The 24738-nt window shown below is 43.2% G+C and overlaps 1 protein-coding gene across 4 annotated transcripts; it reads right to left on the bottom strand.

Moving 5' to 3' along the window:
- Nucleotides 1-542: 542 nt before the first annotated feature.
- On the bottom strand, nt 543-22032 carry ARL17A (ADP ribosylation factor like GTPase 17A). 4 transcript variants are annotated; one of them, XM_038547000.1, is made up of 6 exons: nt 21799-21857; nt 20837-20963; nt 18535-18701; nt 11758-11868; nt 5282-5406; nt 543-2398 (listed from the first exon to the last, which is right to left on the bottom strand). In XM_038547000.1, exons 3-6 carry the CDS (start codon nt 18680-18682, stop codon nt 2237-2239), a joined length of 546 nt encoding a protein of 181 aa, XP_038402928.1. In that variant the 5' UTR covers nt 18683-18701; nt 20837-20963; nt 21799-21857; the 3' UTR covers nt 543-2236. The 4 variants fall into 4 exon arrangements, with proteins under 4 accessions (XP_038402928.1, XP_038402929.1, XP_038402927.1 ...); XM_038547001.1 differs by having other exon boundaries at nt 20837-21084; nt 21799-21846; XM_038546999.1 differs by lacking the exon at nt 20837-20963 and having other exon boundaries at nt 21799-22032.
- Nucleotides 22033-24738: the final 2706 nt, after the last annotated feature.

The raw sequence follows: 24738 nt of genomic DNA, 5'->3' as shown, positions 1-24738 counted from the left end.
CCAGCAGCTACTCTACTACATAGCTGGGATGTCAACATGACATTCAGGGACCCATGGCATTCAGGTCTTCATTCAAAGTTACTGCATGAGGTGGCCCTACTTACTAACTCAGCATCTCCAAACCACAGAAAACCACAGTTGAAAGCACCAGGAAGGAATCCCTGGGTGGCGCAGCGGTTTAGCGCCTACCTTTGGCCCAGGGCGCGATCCTGGAGACCCGGGACGGAATGGACGGAATCCCACTTCGGGCTCCCTGCCTACATGGAGGGAGCCTGCTTCTCCCTCTGCCTGTGTCTCTGCCTCTCTCTCTCTCTCTCTCTGTGACTATCATAAATTAAAAATAAATAAAACTTAAAAAAAAAAAAAAAAGAAAGCACCAGGAAAATGGTCAGTGAGGAGTATTGCTAAAGACATAAAAGTCACAGTAGCCTTGGGGCGGTCTTTTGCACAAGGACCCTGGGAGTTTTCAATAGCAGTAAATCTGCTAAGATGGAGGGGGAAAGGGATTTTAAAGTCGTTCAAGATATTCAGAAGCATGTGGCTGTCCTCTCCTCCTTCCAAAGCAAGTTCTTTATTGTCCAACCAATCAATAATTGTTTAATGAGGCCTAGCACCGTACTGGGTACACTGTACTAAGCATAAATACAAAAGTGTAAGACACAGTCCCTGCCAATTTGAGATGTACAACCTAAATATTTCTCAGGAATTACTCCAGTTAAAAATCAAATCTGGACGTGGATGCCAGTATTGCAATGAACATTCTTTCAAGTCACATTGTTATAAAGAAAAACATTACACCCCACATTTATCATGGTATGAGACTTCTTCCTATTAATATCAACTTCATCATCATTAACATACAAGGTTTACTTTTGTTAAAATTCACTTTACATTCCCCTCCTCTGTAATTTGAATAAACCTTTTTTTTTGAAAAAGGAACTTTCAAAGGTGAAGTAGGGAAAGCGCTTAAGTACACACTTGGCCAACAGCTGTCTGCGCAAACAAGCTCTGGACTACCATGTGAAACCAAGCTCATCCCTGGGCCATCTCCATTAATATTTTGAGGACAACATAAAGCAAGTTTCAACATAAGACATTATTGCCATCCAGAAGAGGGAGTCAGCGCCACAGAGAGCAGTCAAGATTGGACATTTTTCAGGCAAAATTTAGCACCAACTCAGGGGCAGTTAACAGGGGTTGCCAGGGATTTCGTTTCCAAAATTAACCTCTCGATCCTCTCTCACTCTCAGAACTCACAGGTGTGTGGTTCTGGGAACAGAAACTAACCGAAACTGCAAGCTGAACTGAGACAACTGAACTGGGTGACGATTCCATCCCAGGAGTGAACCTCCTGCCTCAAGCAGAGAACATTCAGCACAGAGCAGAGCAGTGGGAGCAGCAGTCTCAGGAGCCTGAAACCCGAGGTGGTGATACAAAGACACACGACCTTCACCTCCTTTCTGACCCTCACCTTGCTTCCGTAACCCGGCCCTTCACTCCACCGTGTGGCCCCAGTGAAGAACCTCAGCCTCACGCTGGGTTACTGACCCAAATGGTCTCCATTTGGCAAATAAGAGGGAAATGGGGGAAGGAACTAGCACAAGGGGAGGACTAGATAATCTTCTAGTGTTCTGGAGTCTTAATGAAAAAGATCTTGAGTTCCTTTAAATAAAGCACATTAAACCAGGAAGAAAATAACTTAAGGGAAAAGTTCAAATCTGAACTTAAAACCTGCAGCAAGCAGGTGCTTATTTTTCTTGAAGATCTTTTGCTTTAAAGCACTGAAACGTGAGTTGCTAGGTCTGGCAGTGACAGGCAAGAATGACAAGTCCTTCCTCTTTTACAAAAGGCCACCAAAGTATAAGAGGACTCCAGGTATATGCAGAGACACCAGACCCAAAATTGCACAAGTCAGCTCCATCCCCACGCCCACTCTCCTCCTCCTGCCCACCACAAAGACTACTCTGGCTATTGTGCACCAGGAAGCCCTCAGGATCCCTCTGTCAGCTAAGCTGACCCTCGAAACTACTGAAATGGAAGGTAGCATTTAAAATGTAACACTGGTTTTTCTTCAAATGTAAGACTGGTTTTCTTATATAGCATGTCTAAGGCACGGTGTGAGAAAGCTGCTCCCACTCCCAGCCACACACCCATACTCGGCTCCTCACACGCACACAAGCACACAGAAGAGGCCAGCTGACTTTGCCACAATGCATGGGGAATGGAGCGCTTCCAATCACTTCTGGGTTTTGAGCTGGTTGGAGAGCCAGTCCAGGCCTTCATAAAGCCCATCTCCGCTGGTGGCACAAGTGGCCTGAATGTACCAGTTTCTCTGGCGGAGAGAATGTAGGCCGAGCTTGTCTGTTATTTCTGCTGCGTTCATAGCATTGGGAAGATCCTTCAAGAAAAAAATTCAAAAAATGATTTATTTATATAATGAAATATTATGCTCTTCTCCCAAAACCTTAGTCACAGTCCTAGCTTGGCGGATTTTCTCTCTCTCTCTGACCTCTCAACTCCACATTGGGAAACCCCATTCACTTTACCATTAAAACAGATGCAGAATCTGACCACTTCTCATCATATCACAGCTACCCACTTGATCCCACCACCACCACTTCTAAGTCGAGGTACTGAAATAACTTCCTAACTGGTCTCCTTGCTTCTGTGCTTGTTTCCCTCAAAGTCTATTCTCAACCCAGTGGACAGTGAAAGTCAGAGCAAGTCATTTTTTCAAAACCCTGCAACAGATCCATCTCTCTCAGGGGAAGAGTCAGAGACCTTATGGTGTTTTGCAAGGCCTCATGACCTGAGCCCCCAGGACCACTCCTTAATTGTCTTGCTTCATCTTTTCAAATACAGCACTCAACACATGTAACTGTAAGATTTACTTATTTGGTATATTGATTACTTATTACCTGTTTCCTCTAACTAACTAGAATGCAAGGATTACAATGGCAGGAATTTCTATCTTGTCCTTTGAAATATTCCTAGTTCCTAGAACTGTGCCTGGCACATAGTAAAGTCAATCTAGTTATACTGATGTGGAGTGACATCAAAAATACGCTCTGCCGGGCAGCCTGGGTGGCTCAGCAGTTTAGCGCCGTCTTTAGCCCAGGGCGTGATCCTGGAGACCTGGGATTGAGTCCCATGTCAGGCTCCCTGCATGGAGCCTGCTTCTCCCTCTGCCTGTGTCTCTGCCTCTTGCTCTCTCTCTCTGTGTCTCTCATGAATTAAAAAAAAATATATATATATATGCTCTGTGGGGACATCTGGGTGGTTCAGTTGGTTAAGTATCTGCCTTTGGCTTAGGTCGTGATCTCAGGGTCCTGAGATCAAGCCCTGCATCGGACTCCCCAGCTCATCGGGGAGCCTGCTTCTCCCTCTCCTCCTGCTGCTCCTCCTGCTTGTGTTTGCTCTGTCAAATAAATAAATAAAATCTTAAATGAATAAATAAATGTAAAATAAAATAAAATGTTTACTGGGACACCTGGGTGGCTCAGTGGTTGAGCAACTGCCTTCGGCTCAGGGCGTGATCCTAGAGTTCCAGAATGGAGTCCCACATCAGGCTCCCTGCATGGAGCCTGCTTCTCCCTCTGCCTGTGTCTCTGCCTCTTGCTCTCTCTCTCTCTCTCTGTGTCTCTCATGAATTTAAAAAAAAAAAAAATATATATATATATATATATATATATATATATATACACGCTCTGTGGGGACATCTGGGTGGTTCAGTTGGTTAAGTATCTGCCTTTGGCTTAGGTCGTGATCTCAGGGTCCTGAGATCAAGCCCTGCATCGGACTCCCCAGCTCATCGGGGAGCCTGCTTCTCCTTCTCCTCCTGCTGCTCCTCCTGCTTGTGTTTGCTCTGTCAAATAAATAAATAAAATCTTAAATGAATAAATAAATGTAAAATAAAATAAAATGTTTACTGGGACGCCTGGGTGGCTCAGTGGTTGAGCAACTGCCTTCGGCTCAGGGCGTGATCCTAGAGTTCCAGAATGGAGTCCCACATCAGGCTCCCTGCAAGGAGCCTGCTTCTCTCTCTGCCTGTGTCTCTGCCTCTATCTCTGTGTCTCTCATGAATAAATAAATAAAATCTTTAGAAAATAATAATAATAAAATAAAATGTTTACAAAGAGCTGGAAGGCGAGAGAAAATGCTTTCAATAAATCTGAAGTGACAAAACAGGATGCAGCCCTGTCAAAAGAGCATAAGCTCAATCACATAATGAATGTATTCATGAAGGAGAAAGTGGAAGGAAACACATCATGCTTCCTGACTGAGGTCATCTCAGGCTGATGCATTCCATGATTCTACTTCATTCCACTATGCTACCTTCATTTCCAAGCTTCCTTCCACTTTGAATCCCAAGGCGAGATGGCTCTACACTCGGCCTTCCTCCCACTCTTCCTTCACTGCTTTCCACTACATTTATGTAGAAGCCCCTTCTCCTCCTTGGACAATAAACCCCAAATGATGCAACCATCTCCTCCCTCACTGCCACCGCCCCTCTGTTCCAGCTGCACTGGCTGCCATGCTATTCCTAGCCGCATGAGGGTCCTGTGCTCAGATGTCATCTTATCATGGAAGCATTCTGGCCCTTCCCCACATCCAGCCTGCCCTCTTCCTCCGCTCTACCTTCCTCTACAACACTTCCAGCAGACACATTACATATCCTTTACTGACTGACTCTACTCCCACTAGGATGTAAACTTCATGGACACCAGGATTTTTGTCTGTCTTGCCGCTCACTGCTACATCACCAATACCTAAAACAATGCCTAAATCTTAATAGATGCTCAATTAATATTTATTGAGTGAATGGAAGACATATGCTAAAATGGAGGTGGGGAAGAGCTCAGCTGGCTTAGTCGGTAGAACATAAGACTCAATCTTGGGGTCCTGGTATAAGTCCTACATTGAGCCTAGAGCTTACTTAAAAAAGAAAAAGAAAAAAAATTTTAAAAAAAGGAGGTTGAGGGAAAGGTTATGGTACGGACTAGAGAGAGGGAGAAACACATCTAATTTAAATATCTATATATCTATATTCTTGAGGCTCCTGGGTGGCTCAGTCAGTTGAGCATCTGCCTTCAGCTCAGGTCATGGTCCCGGAGTCCCGGGATTGAGCCCCGTTAAGCTCCCTGCTCAGTGGGGAGTCTGCTTCTCCCTCTGCCCCTCACCCTGCTCATGTGCTTGCTCTCTCCTCAAATAAATAATTACATTTTTAAGTGAACATCTGGCAGCAATTTTGGTCCCAGTATTCAGAAAGCCAACAATATACCTGTTTATTTACAAATACCAGTAAGACTGCATCTCTGAGTTCATCTTCTGCTAGCATTCTGGTTAGTTCTTCTCGGGCCTCATTGACTCGCTCTCTGTCATTACTGTCAACCACAAAAATCAGACCTGGAAAGAAATCACAAGCACATTGGTAATCTGAACCTGGAAAGGGCAACCATTTATATGTCCTTACAGTTTCTCCCTACTTACACCTATGGTTTCACAGAAAATAATCAGTTAAGGAAGGACGTTTACTCTCCAGAATTAGGGAGCCTGCCACACGCAATCAACTAGCCTATCTTTTCAGAAGCATACAGGCCCTCCCCAGATTGAAAGAAACAAAATTATAGAGAAAAGGTTACGTTCATGCTTAATCACTTCACTTTTACATCATATCTGCATAACGAAGTCCCAAGAAAAACCAAGGACATCAAAGTTCAGACATGGACATCAAAGTTCAGATATGCATCCTTGGTTGGCAGTACTGCAGACATCATCCATCAGCATGCCAGAGGTGGTGGCGTCCTGATGCCACACAGAAAGGACAATGTTCTGGAGACCCCTACAATTACAATTGGTGTCTGAAGGGAGGGAGTCTTGTGCTCCTAACCTGTGAAGTCTGGCCTAACCCCAGGAAGCTGGTGTTGGGAAATCTTTGGAGGATCCCATACTAGACCACATCAGATAAGCACCAGGAAGCAAGAGACGGGTCAAAGAAAGATACCACCACACTTTATCTAAGCCAAGGTGGTTGACACCTGCACAGACCTGGTTGCTGTTACACTGGCTAGAGGAAGCAGTGCGCAAAGACGATCTCCAGAGGATTTCCCCAGCAGGGACTCCAACATACACTCAAAAACAGAATGGGGAAGGCCCTCTCTCAGCAGTAGTCCCTGCGTCAATAATGATCGTAAGAACTTGGTAGTTAGCCAACCATAAGCCCTCTGTGCAATGAAAATGAGAAGCGGCTGCCAAAATGAAAGTGCCCCAAGGCTGTATCAAGAGTAGTGATGACAGCTCAGTTTGTAGGATATGGGTGAAAAAAAGCCTTCTCTATGGTATGGCAGTCAGAACACCCTGTGAGTATCATGTGGTCGCTGCTGGACCCCATACCCTAAAACACAGGGAAACTGGAAGGATTCAAAGAATAAGTAGGATGGCAAAGGAATGAGATACCATGTCAGATGAAAAAGAAACAATATATGGGGGATGTTTTACTGAGAGAGACGGATAGCTGTCTTCACAACATATCTAAAGACCCATGCCATAAAGAGAGGTGCAATGTCTTTTATACAGCTCTGTAAGTACACTGAAGATCAATGCATACAAACTACAAGAAGTCGACGGACAGAGAGTCAACAAAACTGAAGATGTAATGGGCTGTCCCTTAGGAGGTACCCCTGTCATTAGAGATATCTGTGCCAGCTTCAGCCACACCTTGTAGGGACACTGCTGAAGGGACCTTCCTGGTAGGAAAAGCATAGAGTGACAAGATGACCACTGAGATTTCGCGGCTATGACCAGGAGGGAAAACTAGTGCTGGCCCTCCTCCCCTCTTCTCCTTCCCTCCTGTCTCTTAGGCCCACCCACCAAGCTGCCTGACTAGCTCTGAAGTAGCCCACTCTGGCAGAAGCCACTCCCCGGCTCCTGAGTGTGTGGGGACTGCATGCAAGACAAAGTCATGTCTGTTATATTACATCAGATTTTTTTTTTAAAAGGCAGAACACTCAAAACTTCCCCCAAAGATGTGATATGCTACCAGCAATATAAGTAGGACTCTGAAGGGGGAGGTGGGTGAGGGGATGGGGTAACTGGTTAATGGGCACGAAGGAGGGCACTTGATGCGATGAGCACTGGGTGTTAATACTGTATGTTGGCAAATTGAATTTAAATTTAAAAAAAATTTTTTTAAAGTAGGACTCTAGGCAGCCCTGGTGGCTTAGCGGTTTAGCACCGCTGTCAGCCCGGGATGTGATCCTGGAGACCCAGGATCGAGTCCCATATGGGGCTCCCTGCATGGAGCCTGCTTCTCCCTCTGCCTGTGTCTCTGCCTCTGTGTGTGTGTGTGTGTGTCTCTCATGAATAAATAAATAAAATACTTAAAAAAAAAAAAAAAAAAAGGAAGGACTCTGATCATAACTAAGCATAACTAAGGCTATCCAGAAATTTGAGGAGATCCTTGCAAAAGTGACAGGGTAGAAACAGTTAATGCCTTTGCCATTCCTAATAAAAATTAAGGTTTATAATTGTTAGGGCCCATCCTGTATTGCTTTTATGTAAATCCTTATCTGAGAAACAAAAGAACCTAGCATCAGACTAGCTCCACTTTTGAACTAGGAGAACCCAGAAAAGGTAAATTTACACATGGATAGTATACAACAATTTGTTTTAAAAGGGAGGGGGATATGTATTTACCACTGCATGCACATGCATAAAATATCTTTGGACCAATACACAAGAAATAAAAGTGCTTGTCTATGGGAAGGAACTGGGTGGTTAGAGTAAAGGAAAGAGACAATGACTTTTCTTTATATGCTTTTCTATCTTTTGGAATTTTGAGCCACATAAATGTATTGCCATTTAACAAAATAACTGAACTTACAATCAAGGAGAAAAACCTTTCCACACGAGAACTAATGGACCATTTTATGCACTCTATATAATATTATCAACCAAGAAATCACATAAACAGTTCAAATTTCAATCTGTACAAGTAAAGCCTAAGTGAGTACATGGTTAAGTGTTTTAATGGAGAGTTAAAAGCTATCATTAAGTCTGTCATATTCAACATACTGATGAAAAAAATTTTAATTAAAAAAGACAAGGGCAGCCCGGGTGGCTCAGCGGTTTAGCACTGCCTTCAGCCCAGGGCGTGATCCTGGGGACCTGGGATCGAGTCCCACATCAGGCTCCCTGCATGAAGCCTGCTTCTCCTTCTGCCTGTGTCTCTGCCTCTCTCTCTCTCATGAATAAATAAATAAAATCTTAAAAAAAAAAAAAAAGACAGCTTGACCTTTAGAAGCTGGCAAGAAAAATAGGGGCAGCATCCAAGGCTACTGCTGGCTGAGAGATCTGGACCCACCACAGACAGCAAGTCTATTCTTCAGTCTTCATTTGCTAGTTTCACGAAGAGTCCAACTGACCCATACCGAGGTCCTAGAACATAGCCAGGTACCCACCACCAAAGCAAGTTACTGAAGTTCCATTAAATCAGGCTTGTTATGAATAGAAGACTGAAAACAAAATGGCATTTCAACTTGGTGACTGAATGTGACACTACATTGAACAGGCGAAAGGACTCCTGCCAGAGAATGAGGAAGTAAAACTTCTCACAATTTGGGCTCTGCAGTGGTTCATTTTATGTGTCAACTTGACTGGGCCATGGGATGCCCAGACATTTGGTCAAACATTATTTTGGGTGTGTCTGCAAAGATGTTTCTGGCTAAGGTTAATAACATTTGAATCAGTAGAGGGAGTAAAGCAGACTGCCCTTCCCTGCATGGGTAGGCCTCTCTAATCCTCTGAAGGCCTGAAGAGAACACAAGAGGAGTGAGAGAGAAGTCTCTGCCTAACCATCCTGGAGCTGGTGGAAGACCACCCTTGGATTGGAACTTCCACCTTTGGCTCTCCTGGTTCCCCTGCTTGCCAAATGTAGATAGATCCTGGGACTGCTCAGCCTCTGTAACCATGTGAGCCAATTTCTTATAATAAGTCTGATATGTATGTATGTGTGTATACATCCCATTGGTTCTGCTTCCTCTGGAGAACCCAGACTAATATAGGCTCCTATCTGAGTGACTACTATCTTCCAACCACAGAAGCATGTTATAAAATTAATCTCCTTTAAGCCAAATGATCCAACATGGCAGGTACTACCTCCATTTTATAGATAAGGAAACTAAAACAGAAAAGATGAACTTTCCCAAGGTTTCAGAGCAGAGTGAAGGAATTCTCATTTAGAAGGATTTCAGTTAACAAATACAGATGAAATAACAATATCTAGAAAAATCACCATTCTGTAACTCTAGGGAAATAACAGATCTAGTAATAGTCTTCCATGAATGCTAAAAGCAGTAGGTGACAGGGAACTTTATTTTGGGAGAATTAGACTTATATTGTCTAAACCCACTTAGCAACCCTAAAAGTGTGATGGCCAAACTTCTGTGTTAAGATGTGATAGAAAAGGAATACCTGGCACTACCTGTAACATATTCTTGCTGCCAAAATGAAACAGAACCTAATCAAGGCTCTAGAACCACCATTTTACAAGCTATCCAATGACAAACAAGTAATAGAACAATCAGCCTAATTTAGAATATGAAATAAACATCTAACCAAAAAACGGCACAGAAACAAAGTAGGGAGAGAGGATCTATTGTAGAATAAGAGACTAAAGGGATATAACAATGAAATGCAATGTGTGAACTTTGGTTCCTGATGCAGACAAATCCAATGTGGAAAAGACATATTTGATACAACCGGAGAAACTAAATTAAGGACTAGGCACTGTCATGAAAGAATTCATATTAAGGGCAGCCCAGGTGGCTCAGTGGTTTAGCGCCACACCTTCGGCTCAGGGCCTGATCCTGGAGACCCGGGATCCAGTCCCACATCAGGCTCTCTGCATGGAGCCTGCTTCTTCCATTGCCAGTGTCTCTGCCTCTCTCTCTCTGTCTCTCATAATAAATAAACAAATTTATTTAAAAAAAAAAAAGAATTCATATTAATTTTGGGGGTGTGATAATGGCATGGAGATTATGTTCAGAAAAAAAGGCTTTATCAGTTTGAAATGAAAACTGGGAATCCCTGGGTGGCGCAGCGGTTTAGCGCCTGCCTTTGGCCCAGGGCGCGATCCTGGAGAACCGGGATCGAATCTCACGTCGGGCTCCCGGTGCATGGAGCCTGCTTCTCCCTCTGCCTATGTCTCTGCCTCTCTCTCTCTCACTGTATGCCTATCATAAATTAAAAAAAAAAAAAAGAAAACTGAAGGATGGGGACACCTGGATGGCTCAGCGGTTAAGCTCTGCTTTCCGCTCAGGGCGTGATCCTGGAGTTCAGGGATCAAGTCTCACACCAGGCTCCCTAATGGGAGCCTGCTTCTCCCTCTCCCTATGTCTCTGCCCCCCTCTCTCTGTTATCTGTCATGAAAAAAAGAAAAAAAGAAAACTGAAGGATATATGAGCAAAAGGTCTCATGTATCACGTCTGAGATATGCTAGAACATACTCTGGGCAAAACGCTGGTAACCATGGAAGCTGAGCAATGAACACAAGGGGGTTCATCATGCATCCTTTCTCCTTGTATTTGTTATGAATGTTCTACTAACAGGCACCAGCAGCCCCGGTGGCTCAGCAGTTTGGTGCCACCTTCAGTCCACGGCGACCCGGGATCGAGTCCTGCATCGGGCTCCCTGCATGGAGCCTGCTCCCCCCTCTGCCTGTGTCTCTGCCTCTCTCTCTCTCTCTCTCTGTGTCTCTCATGAATAAATAAATAAAATCTTTAATTAAAAAAAAAAAAAGCTCTACTAACAAAAGTTAAAAAAAAAAAAGATAAATGCACTATTTTGAGAAAAAAAATCAAATTCAGAGATAAGAACTGCAAACCGAGCAAAGTGCTACAACAATGATCTAAAATCTAAAGGGCCAGCCAGTGTGGGCAATAGGTCTAATGAGACCAACAAACACAAGTCTTTACTATGAAATGCATGTGATACAAAAACCACTTGTTATAGAAATTTCAAAATTAAGACTCCAATTAAGTTCTAAAATGAGCGTGGAGATGCCTTCTGGTTAGGATTCTACATGAGAATCAGGTGTAAAAACTAGGTGAACAGTTTATGGCTATTTTGACAGGCAATACTCTATAAGGTAGCACTGATCCAACACAAAATCCATGAAAAAAAAAAAAACCTCAAGTAGATTGATGGAGGAGTGGACCCATTAAAACCCCAACTTTTAGGAAAGCAGTGATAAGGAAATAAGGTAATGATCTGGGATATGTGTGTGTCAATTCACACACTTCTAGAATAGCAGGGCAGCTGGGAGAGACTGTGGCCAAACAAGATGCTGGCATCTGGGGTTCCAGCCATGTCTGTTCATCTCTTTCTCTGCAGGGGCATGATTTTTAGATATTCTCATCCAGTTTAAAAGAGTTCACTGAACTCAAACTCTCTAAAACCTGGTACTTCGTCTAAGGCACATATAGCTCTCAATTAACCAAAAGATAAAATTCATTATGATAGCCATTTTTTAACTCATCTGGATTAAGAGTAGTTTTCTATGTAGGACATTAATGCCCAAGTACTTTTTCTAGGAAGGCAGGGACCATTTTCCAAAAAGGAAGTGTTAAGTGGATCCTCAGAAGAGAAGGAATGATGGACAGTCCAAATAAAGCAGAGTACAAGGTTTCGCTTCAAGCATCCATCTTTAGACGCGTTTAACACAAATAGTTTCAAGGTCATAGACTGGATAATCTTTACCTTGGGTATTCTGGAAATAATGTCTCCACAAAGGTCTGATTTTGTCCTGGCCACCAACATCCCAGACCGTGAAGCTGATATTTTTATATTCTACTGTTTCCACATTGAAACCTAAATTGGCAAGATGAAGAAAATTTTTAATGAAGACTTTCATTGGGTAAACAATTCAAATAAATTTCGGCTAATATTTGGACAGGACTTTTAATTCACAAAGCAACTTGCTAGTCAAAGATCTTTAGCTTACAGGATCACCTGGCTGACTCAGATGGTGGAGCATGCAACTCTTGATCTCAGGGTCGTGAGTTCAAGCCCCACATTGAGCCTAGAGTTTACTTAAAAAAAAAAAAAAAAAAAAAAAAAAAACAACAAAAAAAAACCTATTTAGCTTACAAAACAGAATGCTAGCTTTGCTCGTCCATTCATCATGACAGGTGTCTCAAATCTTCTCTACTCTGCAACTTCAAATGACCTCACTTTCTCTCAGCAGATCTTACATGACTTCAGAGCAAACAGAAGCCATTAATGAGACTGACTTCTACCTCCCACCACACAATGTAGAAACCTACCTACATCTGTAACCATTCTTTTTCTCTCCCTCTTAGAGCAGAGAAAGGGGCAACTATCCAATGCCAATTCCATCTATCCATATAATCTGGACCACTCCAAAATCTCCAACCTCCTCTTCTCAGTAGGCTTAAGTCTTTACACTTCCCAAAAAGCCCTTCTTTGACTCCACATATTCACCTGCTACCACCCTCTATTTTCCGGATCAAAATCAAATTTCTCTAAGAACCTTAGTCACATTCACTGCCCCTACTGTGTTGCCTTTCACCCAAGAGCTCCTCCTGCTTCAACATGTTACACAGCTGGTCTTGCCAAGGTGAGCAATAATCACCATGTCAATAAACCCAACAGAAGCTTTTCAGTTCTTACAAGTTTGATTTTATATTTCATACTACTGCTCACTCTCTTCTTGAAACTCTTCCCTGGTTTCCTATTTTCTTTGTATTTCTATGGCTGAACCTTCTTGGACTACTTAGTGAGCTCAACCACACTTAATTGATCCTGAAATGATCAATATGATTCTGTCCTGCCCCATCCATTCTCCTCTTCCCACAGTGGCAAAAGGTAATTTCGTTCACTCATAGGGCTTCATTACCACCTTTGCACTAACAACTCTCAAATTTACATTTTCCCATCCCAGATCTCCTGAGTTTCAGGCTCATAATTCAACCTTCAATCCAAAATCTTTGATGTCTCAAAGGCTCCAATAAGGCAAGATGTCAACACTGAACATAAGATCCCCACACCTCTAGGGGTGCCTGGGTGGCTCAGTTGGTTGATTCTTTGATCTCAGCTCAGGTCTTGATCTCAGGGTCATGGGTTAGAGCCCCACATTTCAATCCATGCTGGGTACGGAGCCTACTTTAAAAAAAGGGAGGGTGCCTGGGTAGCTCAGTTGGTTAAGCATCTGCCTTCGGCTCATGTCATGATCTCCAGGTCCTGGGAGAGAACCGAGTCAGCTTCTCTCTCTCTCCCTCTGCCCCTCCTCCCTGCTTGTTTTCTCTCTCTCAAATAAGAAAAAATATTTAATTAAAAAAAGAAAAAAAGATCCCCACCCCTCTATATTCCTCCTCTACTAGTTACCCCTGTACTGACTTCATCCCACAAGCCAGAAATCTGAGAGGCATCCCTGATACTTCCCACTCTCACCCCTAAAGATCTCATTATCAAATCTTATCAATTCAACCTCCTAAATATCTAATAGTCACCCTAACCCAAGAGACTGTCATTTCTAGCCTCAATTATTGAAGTAACCTAATTAAGCTACCTGCAGCCACTCTTCCTCTCTCCGTCCATTCACCATTTTCCAATCAAAACTCTCAAAATCTATAATGTGGTCATATCACTTCCCTATATATTTATGCTTGACTGAAATATTTAAAATAAAGGGGAAAAAATAATCTCTCTTTGGCTTCCCACACCCAAATCCTAAACATGACCTTCGAGGTCCATCACAGCCTGGGCCTGCTCACTTTCCAAATCTCACTTTGAGTCATGTTTTAGCTTGTTTTAGCGAAGGGCACTCACGTCATCACAGCAATCTCAATTCTTGCTAAATAAATGTATAAATTCAATGACATTCTAATCCTAAAGTGATTAGGGAAGGGGGGTGGGGCAGGAAACTTAGCAAAATGATCTTAAGTGTTATCTGGAAAAATAACCAAGTAAATGTAACCAGGAACTCTCTGAAAACAGATAACAAACTATTTTTAAAGATATTATCAAACCTTGAGTAACACATGAAATAATTAAGTTCAAATTACTACAACAGGGAGTTGTCCAGAAAAAGACATATATATCCATGAAAATTTAGTATATAAAAAGAAGGCATTTAAAATCAGCATAAAAAAACTATCCAATAAATGAGTGTGGACAACTGTCTATCTCTGCACATGTCCAATATATATACGGCTATTTGGATTTAATTGATTAGGAGAACCTGGATGGTTCAGCCAGAAGAGCATGCGACTCTTCATTTAGATTTGAGCCCCACACTAGTGTAAAAATTAAATAAATAAAAAACTTTTAAAAAATTAAAAATTAAATTAAGTCCAATTAAAAAGTCAGCTCCAGGGGCGCCTGGGTGGCTCAGTGGTTGAGCATCTGCTTTCGGCTCAGGGCATGATCCCAGGGTCCTGGGATCGAGTCCCACATCGGGCTCCCCACGGGGGGCCTGCTTCTCCCTCTGCCTGTGTCTCTGCCTATATCTCTGTGTCTCTCATGAAAAAGTAAATAAAATCTTTAAGAAAAAAAAAAGGCAGCTCCTCAATCTTACTAGCCACCTTTCAAGTATTCAATAGCCACTTATAGCTATGGCTTCTACCCTGGACAGTATGGACCCAGAATATATCCATCATTGAAGAATGTTTTATTGGACAGCATTGGCCTATATATTTGAAAAATATAACTAAATTCCTACCTTACTCGTAACAGAAAAATAAACCTCAAATAAGTAAAATATTTCAATGTCTTTTAAAATGAAATAAAAATAACAGAAAACTAGCAGTAGAAAATACTGATGAATACTTATATGACCCTGGAGTTAGGAAGACTTTCTAAAAATGACACTGAAGCTAAAAACAAACAAACAAACAAACAAACAGAAAACTTGGCAGGAAAAAAAAAAAAAAAAACTTGGCAGGGCACCTGGATGGCTCAATAGGTTAAACATCTGATTTTGGCTCAGGTCATGATCCCAGGGTCATGGGACTGAGCCCTACATCAGGCTCCACACTCATCCGGTAGATTGCTTGTCCCTCTACCCCTTCTCCCCCTCCTCATATACTCTCTGTCTCTCAAAAAATATATTTTTTAAAAAATTGGTAAATAAGACTACCTAAAATTTTATATGGCAAAACTTAGAAAAAATGAGGTTGAAAGACAATGGACTAGGGATCTCCGAGTAGCTCAGTGGTTTGGCGCCTGCCTTCAGCCCAGGGTGTGATCTTGGAGTCCTGGGATCAAGTCCCATGTCGGGCTCCCTGCATAGAGCCTGCTTCTCTCTCTGCCCCCCTCCCTCTCTCTCATGAATAAATAAATAAAATCTTAAAAAAAAAAAAAAAAGACAATGGACTAGAAAACTAACACATGACACATTGTTCCTGACCCAAGATGTCCTTCTTCAAATCATTAAGAGACATATAAACATGCCAACAAAAAGAAAAAAAAAACAAACAAAAAAACTGGTAGAACCAAATTAAATCAAGTCATAGATTGGAGTGCCTGGCTGGTAGAGCACACAACTCAATCTCAAGGTCATAAGTTCAAGCCCCACATTGGGCATGGAAACTACTTAAAAAATAAATAAGGTGCACCTAGACGGCTTGGTTGCACCTAGTCAGTTGGTTAAGCAACTGACTCGATTTCAGCTCCAGGGATGATCTCAGAGTTGTGGAATCTAGGCTTGCATCAGGCTCTGTGCTTAGTGTGGAGTCTGCTTGAGATTCTCTCTCCTCTTCCCTTTATCCCTTCCCGGGTACTCACATGCACTGTCTCTCAAATAAATAAATAAATAAAATCTTAAAAACTAAGTAAGTAAAATTGAGCCATAGAATAAATACAAATGGCCAACGGATGTTTGAATATATTCACTTACAGTAAAAGAAATCCCAATAAAAATCGGTGTTTTTTTTCTCCATCGTATAGGCAAATTCCCTGGAGAAATGAACATTTTTTAATAGCTGGTAACACAACCTTTTTGGGGAGAAGCTTGGTAATGCATACCCACGTTTTAAATGTACATAGGGTTTGGTTGTTTTTTTTGTTTGATTGTTTTTTTTGTTTTTTTTAAGTAAACTCTGTGTTCAACATGGGGCTCAAACCCACAATCCTGAAATCAAGAGTCACATGCTCTCATGGACTGAGCCAGTCAGGTGCCCCTAGACATACATTAGCTTTAACATAGCAATTCTTCCTCCAGAAATTACTGCAAGGACTAAAGTACATGTTTGCAAAAATGTTAAAGATGCTTACTTCAGCATCGTTTACAAAGAACACGGCAAATAAGTGAATCAACCCATCAATGAAAATTCATTAAAAATAGAGCCACATAATGGAATACTATCCAGTTACTCAAATTTGATGTTACTCTGTATCAGTTGTTATTTAAGCCCCAAAATTTAGTGACTTAGAATAATGATTCCTCTCCTCCTCCAACAATTCTGTGGGTTGCCTGGGTTTCCCCTTGTAGTTACATTCAGCTACGGAGTGCCTTGAAGACTGGACTGGGCCCGTCTCTCTCCAGGTGGTCTTTTCATTCTCAAGAAACATTGAGCTTCCTCTTATGGTGGTGGCAGTGTTCCCAAAGTGCAAGTCTTAAGGCACAAGCACTTATTCAATCTTTGACTTAATTTGCTAATATTCCCTTGGCCAAAGCAAGCTGCTTGGCCAAGCTTAGCATCACTGTAGAACAGGATTGCAGGTGAAGTGGATACGGAGGGGGATGATTCACTCCAGGCCATTAGTTTCACAATCTACAAGACTGGTATTCCATTCATCACCAAATATTTACTGGACAGCTACTATGTGCCAGGCATTTTGCCAGGGGCTTGGGAACAATGGTGAAAAAGACAGACATGGTTCCTGCCCTTATCTACTTACTGCTGGAAGAGAAGTGGGCAAGCGACGACAAATGTGTTGAGAATTACTAAGAAGTTTTGGTTACTAAGGAAACTTTTAACAGGGGAAAACCAGTCCAGGCCATCAAAAAAGGTGTCCCTGAAAAATAATGTTTAAACTAAGACCATAAGAATGAGCTGGCATTAGCTACATAAAGGGGGAGGGGGCTAAGGAAAAAGGCAGGAAAGTATTCCAAAGGGAAGAAATCATATAGAAAAAGATCTAAACATACTATTTAATGAAAAGTAAGTTCAAAAACAGTATGCATATGATTTTACAAAGATATTCACCAAATCTTAACAATAGTGTTTTGTTAACACTTATTTATGTTTTGCTGTATGTCTAACACTATGGATGCATGAATTATTTTAATAATTGGAGAAAACCAAGCAATTATGCTATTTTCATTTTAGACTAATAACATTTTTTAAATTGTGGATGTGAATGCTTTCTCCATCTGGCTTCCTCCTTCTCCAAATGTTGCAATCTCTGAAACCACTGCCCAAGTTGGAAGTTGATCATTTGGTTCCTGTGACTAACCTAACATTCAGAACACTATGACTTCACAGGTCATCCTGTGAGGATCCAGGATGTTTGGATCTAAAGGCAGTTCATAAGGCAAAGATGAAATCCTATCAAACTTGCTTTTGCAAAATCCTTAAATGGCTTACAAAATACAGCGCCGTTTCGCAGGAATAACTACACTGCCAGGTTCTCCTCCAGCACTGGAACAAATCAGATTCTTTCAGGTGGACACCAACTCAAAGTAACTGGCTTGAGCCAGAGTGAAGAAAATCACACTGCATCTTTAAACCCTAGTAACATACTTCTTGTGGACATGGTTCCACTTAGGCCAGCTGGAAGACGACTGAATGAGGAGGCAAGAGCAGGTTCCCAGCTCCCAACTCAGGCTTAGGTTGGGACACAGACTAATTAAGTGGAATAGAGGGCATAAAACCGCCCTCTCGGTTTGTCTGTTTAAAATTTCAAGTAATCTCCACACCCAACATGGGGCTCGAACTCACAACCCCAAGATCAGGAGTCGTAAGCTCTGGGGCGCCTGGGTGGCTTAGTCAGTTGAGCATAGGAATCTTGGTTTCAGCTCAGGTTGTGATCTCAGGGTCCTAAGATATAGCCCCAAATTGGGCTCCGAGCTTAGTGTGGAGTCAGCTTGGGTTTCTCTCTCCCTTTCCTTCCACACCTCCCCTGCAAGCTTCCTCCCTAGAGCACGCTCTCTCTCTTAACAAATAAATCTTAAAAAAAAAAAAAAAAAAAGTCGCAAGCTTTACTGACTGAACCAGCCAGGCACTGCTGCCCTCCCCGTTTTAATCATTACCTTTTTCATTTTCACCAAGCAGATAAGGTTAATTGTGCTTATCCTAAATGTGTTCATTTGATTGCCTCATACACCTAGCAATGGTCCTAGAGATGCCAGGGAGCAATCAGGAAATTCTGTATTACTCAGTATGGGCCTCAAAAAGCTTACACTCTTAGACAAGATTTAAAAAAAAAAAAAAAGTATCAATAATATAAAAGGCAAGTAAAAGTATAACATAGTAACTTGTAAACTGGTCTTGTCACAGGTTGTGAACATACCTATTGTAGGGATAGTAGTCACAATCTCTCCCAGTTTCAATTTATACAAGATCGTGGTTTTTCCAGCTGCATCCAAACCCACCATAAGAATCCGCATCTCTTTTTTCCCAAATAGACTTTTAAACAGTTTTTCAAAAACGTTCCCCATTGTGACTGATTTCTGTTACCTGAATGAAAAGAAAGGCAAGTCAAGTAATTGTTCTTTGCAGAGATATAGAAACACCATACATAAAATACAACTCTCTATTAGAGGAGGCACTTAGTAAAAAATGAAAACAATTTTAAGTATAATTTGGCCAATAAATAGTAGCATGTCTTGTTTTTTTGTTTTTGTTTTGTTTTTTTGCATGTCTTGTTTTTAAAGGGAAATTCAACTCAGCCTTTTGATACCTTGCCAGAAAATTCTCTTTTCCACTGCAGCATCCAAGTGGGATAAGTGGAAACACAGTCTCAATGCTACCACTATGGCAGCGGGTTTTGGTCAGCCTGGGCTTTGGTCAGTCTAAGTACAGAAGCAATGTCAAAACAAATACATCTAAACCCTCTCGAAATGAGAACTAATGAAGCAAAGAATGGGTTTATTTTACAGGATGTGAAGTCTTTAAGGTAGGTTAAATGTCAGTATCTCTTAAAAATGTAGTAGTTGCCTTTGGCTAGCAAACAGTATCAACATCCAGAAAAAAAAACTTAAAAAATTTTAGAGGGGAGGAAATACAGCATTTGCAACCCCATTCAGCTAACAGAGAAACTGACTAGAGCTGGGGAGATCCATAGCAACCAGTGTTGACCATCCCCTGACTCTCAACCAATTTTTCACTTTTTATTGAAATGTATTATACATAGAGAAAACACATGATAACCAAACAGTTCAATGAAATGTCATAAACCCATCAAAATATGATGATTACTAGTGACCCAGATCTCCTTGCCCCCATTCCAGTCATTACCTCCCAAAAGGTATGACTATCGACTTCTAACAACATAAGTGTTCAATATTTTATTTTTTAGAAGACTATATGATAGATTCTATAAAGGCAACAGTAAAGGCAGACTAGCTTTGTAGAAATTTATTCTACAGCCTTTTAACACATCAGTCTATTTGAAGAGTGAGCTTGACATTTTAAAGACTTCAAAGTAGTCCATCCGACGCACCTCAAACCGAGCCCCTGAACATCTACAAAGATTGTCTGTAGAAAGATTCATTTGTTAGGCAGCCCTGGTGGCTCAGAGGGTTTAGCGCCGCCTCCAGCCCAGGGGTGATCCCGGAGACCCGGGGTCATGTCCCACATCGGGCTCCCTGCATGGAGCCTGCTTCTCTCTCTGCCTCTGTGTGTGTGTCTATGAATAAATAAATAAAATGTTTAAAAAAGAAAGAAAGATTCATTTGTGAAACAGAAAGGGGTGGAGAAGGGGCAGAGAGAGAAGCAGACTCCCCCACCAAGCAGGGAGCCAGATGTGGTACTCCATCCGGGTGCTCCAGGATCATGACCAGAGCAGACAGCAGACACTTAACCAACGAAGTCAGCCAGGCGCCCCTAAAAAGATCCTTCAAAAATGAAAAGTAAAAAATAAATCTTTGTTCCAAAGAATATGATTTTCCTTTTAAACTGCTAACCAGGGGATCCCTGGGTGGCGCAGCGGTTTGGCGCCTGCCTTTGGCCCAGGGCGCGATCCTGGAGACCCGGGATCGAATCCCACATCAGGCTCCCGGTGCATGGAGCCTGCTTCTCCCTCTGCCTGTGTCTCTGCCTCTCTCTCTCTCTCTCTGTGTGTGACTATCATAAATAAATAAAAAATTTAAAAAAATAAATAAATAAATAAACTGCTAACCAGGGATCCCTGGGTGGCTCAGCGGTTTAGTGCCTGCCTTTGGCCCAGGGCGCGATCCTGGAGACCTGGGATCGAATCCCACGTCGGGCTCCCTGCATGGAGCCTGCTTCTCCCTCTGCCTGTGTCTCTGCCCCCCTCTCTCTCTGTACATGTATCATGAGTAAATAAATAAAAATCTTTAAAAAAAAAAAAAAAAGAATAACGAAAAAAAAAAACTGCTAACCAGGGGTGCCTGGGCTGGCTCAGTTGGTTAAGCACGAGACTCTGGATTTTGGCTCAGGTCATGATGTCGGGATGGTGAGATGGACCCTGCTTAAGATCCTCTCTCTCCCTCTGCCCCTCCCTCTGTCAATAAATGAATAAATAAATAAATAAATAAATAAATAAATAATTGAAAAAAATAAAACTGCTAACCAAAGAAAAACTTTACTCCCTGGCAGGGCAGAGGAAAAATGCAACAAGGACTGCCAACCTCTCATTCATCTGGACCCTAGTGACCTCAGAGGTCACCGAATTCCAGAGGGCCCACGTCTGAAATCCAACAGTTTCCCACAGTAGCTTCACATGGATGATGTCCCAAGTACACACTCCATTCCATTCTACGACGAGAGAAAAGCAGCAGCAGAGCACGTATCCCGTGCATAAATGAAGTTAAAGGTGAACTGCCACAACCAAAGAGTGACAGGTGCTGTCATCATCCATAGGAGGTCTGTATGGAAACTACACAAACGTCCAGAACATTTCAGCAGTCAAAAATCTCTAGCTGGGCGACAAAACCAGAGACGCCTTGTCTTTTGTTTCCGAAAGAAGACAAAGCGCAGAGATGAGGAAAACGGTAGGGAACGAGCCAGGGGTGGGGAGGGGAGGTGCTTCCCCCTTAGAGGTCCTTTGAGGCAAGTGCTCCGCTCGATCCCCCTCCCACCACACGAGTACACCACCTCGGTTTCCCCTCCTGCTTCTCTTTCCCTCCTCCGTCAGAGACGCCCACATCCCGCTAAGCCTCTGGAGCCGCTCTGGGGAAAAACGTCCGAGACTCCGGCGCCCCTTCGGCCCGCCCACCCTTCCCTGCCTCCAGCACCAACTCCCCTTCAGGCAGGAGCGGCGACGACACCCCCAGGGCACCAACAGGACCAGGTGGCCAAGGGGGCGTGCGCGGCGGGCGGGCCGAGCGCCGGCTTCCCGGGGGGGTCCCCAAACGCCTCTCCTGCCCGCCGGCCAGGCCGCTCCCTCGGGAGCTGCCGGCCCTCGGGAAGGCGGAGGACCACGGGTGGACGCGCCAAGCTTCCCTCGGGTCCCCGCAGCACCCGCCCGACCCCTTCCCGCAGGCTAACCGCCGCGCTCTGATTTCCCGCCCGCTGACGGTGCGGCAATCCAGCCAGGCCTGGAGAGCCGCCGCCCCTTCCCCGCCAGCCCGCCCGCCCGCCCGCGACTCACCTGCCGCCGCGCTGACCACCGTTACCCACTACAGCCTTTCAGATTTCGGCTCCCTCTGCAAAATGGCGACCGGCGCGGGGGCGGGAACGGCAACCAACCAATCACCCGCCGCCTCTCGGAGCTTTCGTACCAATGAGCTCGAAGTTCCGTGAGTGACGACACATCTGGCCAATGCGAAGGACAATAAGAGCCTGGTCCGGGGAAGGCCCGCCCCCGGCGACCTAGGCGACGGCACGAAGCTCTGCAAATGCCGGGTTCATCTTCCAATGACAGCCCCCCGCGGCCCGGCGGGACACTCCCACAAGCCCCGCCCCAATGCCGCGCGCGACCAATCAGAAGAGTAAAAGGATTTCCGATTTGCTCGGCCAATCAACTCTGAAAAATCCCTGGGATTGAACTAACCCCGGGAGCGTTCGAACCAACCGGGTGGGGGCATGCGGGCGGGGCCAAGTTCCCAGTGATATTTAAGGAAATTTGCCGCGGTTGAGCTAAAAGTAGAAACTAGTTGGGGCGATGTCTCGTGTGGGAAATACCCAGACTTTGACACAGAAGTTAAGGCTTACGGAAAGTTTCCTACTCAGTTTGAAGCTAGGCTGCAGCCCTGCCTCTAAACCGATTTTCAACAGTTTGGGTAAAATACTAGCCACCTGCACCGTTCGGATGCCGCACTACCACAGCCCTCACCTCCTGTCGGGAACTCAGCCCCCTTTAAAGGCCAACTTACTTGGTGGGGCACCTGGTGGCTCGGTTGAGCGTCAGCCTTGGCTCAGGTCGTGGTCCTGGGATCCAGTCCCGCATCAGGCTGCCCGCACGGAGCCTGCTTCTCCCTCTGCCTGTGTCTCTGCCTTTTTCTGTGGGTCTCTCATGAATAAATAAATAAAATCTGTAAAAAAAAAAAAAAAAAAAAAAGCCAACTTGGTTAGCTGTTAAATAGGTAACCAACTCCTGTAAATGGTACCTGAGATCATCAGAAATGTGAACCTCTATTGAGCACATACCATGTGCCATCTATATCAAGGACTTTACCTGTGTGACCATAACGACCTGTGAGTTAGAAACTATCATTTCCTCTTTTAAAAGAGGAAAATTAAGTAACCAAACAGAGATAAAAGCTTAGCTCTTAATCTCTTTACCAAATACTTTCCTTCCTGGTCACAGTGATTGTATATTTGATAGTAAATATATAAGAGGTTTTTCAACGTGACTCCTTAAAAATTTTTTACTATAAAAGATTATACAAGGTCACTTTTCTTTTTTTTTAAGATTTTATTTATTTATTCATGAGAAGCACAGAGACAGAGGCAGAGGGAGAAGCAGGCTCCATGCTGGGAACCTGAGGTGGGACTTGACCCCAGGACTCCAGGATCACACCCTGGGCCAAAGGCAGGCGCTAAACCGCTGAGCCACCCAGGGATCCCCTACAAAGTCACTTTTTAAAAATACATGAAAAAAATGGCATTCCTCATCAGAGTGAGGACAATAAGGAGGAGCGGAAGTGGGGGGGAAAAAATCACACCATTCTATCATCTAGAGGCAATCACTGTTACATTTTGGATTATTTCTTTCCAGTCACTTTTCTATCTTCTTTTTTTTTTTAAGATTTTATTTATTTGAGAGAGAGAGAGAGCAAGTATTGTTAAGTTTTTTAGTAACTAGACGGAAATGAGACCGCCAAGGCAAGCGAGGGTCCAAGAACAGATTTTATTGCAGGCACCCTCGGGCGAGGTTCCACGACTCACGGAGGAAAGAGAGTGAGTCGAGGAAGTCGCGCCAAGACAAGGTGGTAGGGGGTTTCCATAACGTTGTAAGGCAGAACGGTTTCCTATTGGTTGGCTCATATGCAAAGGAAGGATTGCAATCCAACCAGTCAGAGTGACCCTCACTATGCAAAGGAAGGATTGCAATTCGACCAGTCAAAGGTGACTTCCTCCTCTGGGGTTTGAAGGGCATTGGGTTCGGTTGAGGAAGTCCAAAGGAGAGGTGTAAGGGTCTGCTCAAGCTGTCGTCCCAAGTGGAGGTGGTGACAGGAACCTCAGCCATTTTGGCGTATCCGCCATCTTGAGGAGTTTCCCTTCCCGCCTGGCCCAACAAGTATGAGTCGGGGGAAGGTGTAGAAAAAGAGGGAGAAGCAGACTCCTTGCTGAGCAGGGAACCCAATGTGAGGCTCCATCCCAGGACCCTGGGATCATGACCTGAGCTGAAGGCAAACACTTAACAACTGAGCCACTCAGGCACCCTCCAATCATTTTTCTATGCAATTTTTACATAGTTCAGATTATAATTACATAAAATTTGGGGTTTTTTCCAGTTAACATTTTAATTTGAGCATTTTCCACATTACTTAACACTTAAACATTTCTGAAAGCTGTGTGATATTCCATCATATGGATATACCCTGATTTATTTAATCATTTTCATGGAGTTCAACATTCAGATTGTTTTTAAGTTTTTCTATATGAATAATGTTCACTGAACTTTTCTCCCCCAGCATTCCTTGCTTTTTTTTTTTTTTTTTCTTTTTTTTTTTCAGGAAAAACCCAAAAGTGGAATCACTGGGTCAAAACATGAAGATGTTTAAAGCTCTTGATAACACATTACACCATCAAATTGTTTTCTGAATCGACTACACAAATGAGTAGACTATACATTCCCACCAGCCAAGTGAAAGCAATGTTTACTTCATCATTCGGTAAGCTCTTTTTTATGTGTTTTGTTTGCTAATTTGATAACCAAAAAACCCCAAAATATCTCGTGTTGATTTCATTTTCATTTCTTTGATTACTCATTTTTCCCCAAATGTTTACTAGTATTTTTATTTCATCTACTACAAATGATCTATTCATGTCCTTCTGCTGACTTTCAAGTCAAAGATGCAAAACTGGGATCCCTGGGTGGCGCAGCGGTTTGGCGCCTGCCTTTGGCCCAGGGCGTGATCCTGGA

This window comes from Canis lupus, chromosome 9, assembly GCF_011100685.1.
Source record: "Canis lupus familiaris isolate Mischka breed German Shepherd chromosome 9, alternate assembly UU_Cfam_GSD_1.0, whole genome shotgun sequence".
In the NCBI taxonomy this organism is placed as follows: domain Eukaryota; kingdom Metazoa; phylum Chordata; class Mammalia; order Carnivora; family Canidae; genus Canis; species Canis lupus.
This window is presented reverse-complemented; position numbering and strand designations above follow the sequence as displayed.

Coding starts and splice junctions, on each gene's coding strand:
- ARL17A (XM_038546999.1), bottom strand. CDS start 18,682: ATGGGGAACGTTTTTGAAAAACTGTTTAAAAGTCTATTTGGGAAAAAA. Junction 11,869..18,534: donor GACTACTATCCCTACAATAG/GTATGTTCACAA, acceptor TTGCCAATTTAG/GTTTCAATGTGGAAACAGTA. Junction 2,399..5,281: donor TGGTATTTGTAAATAAACAG/GTATATTGTTGG, acceptor TTTTTCTTGAAG/GATCTTCCCAATGCTATGAA.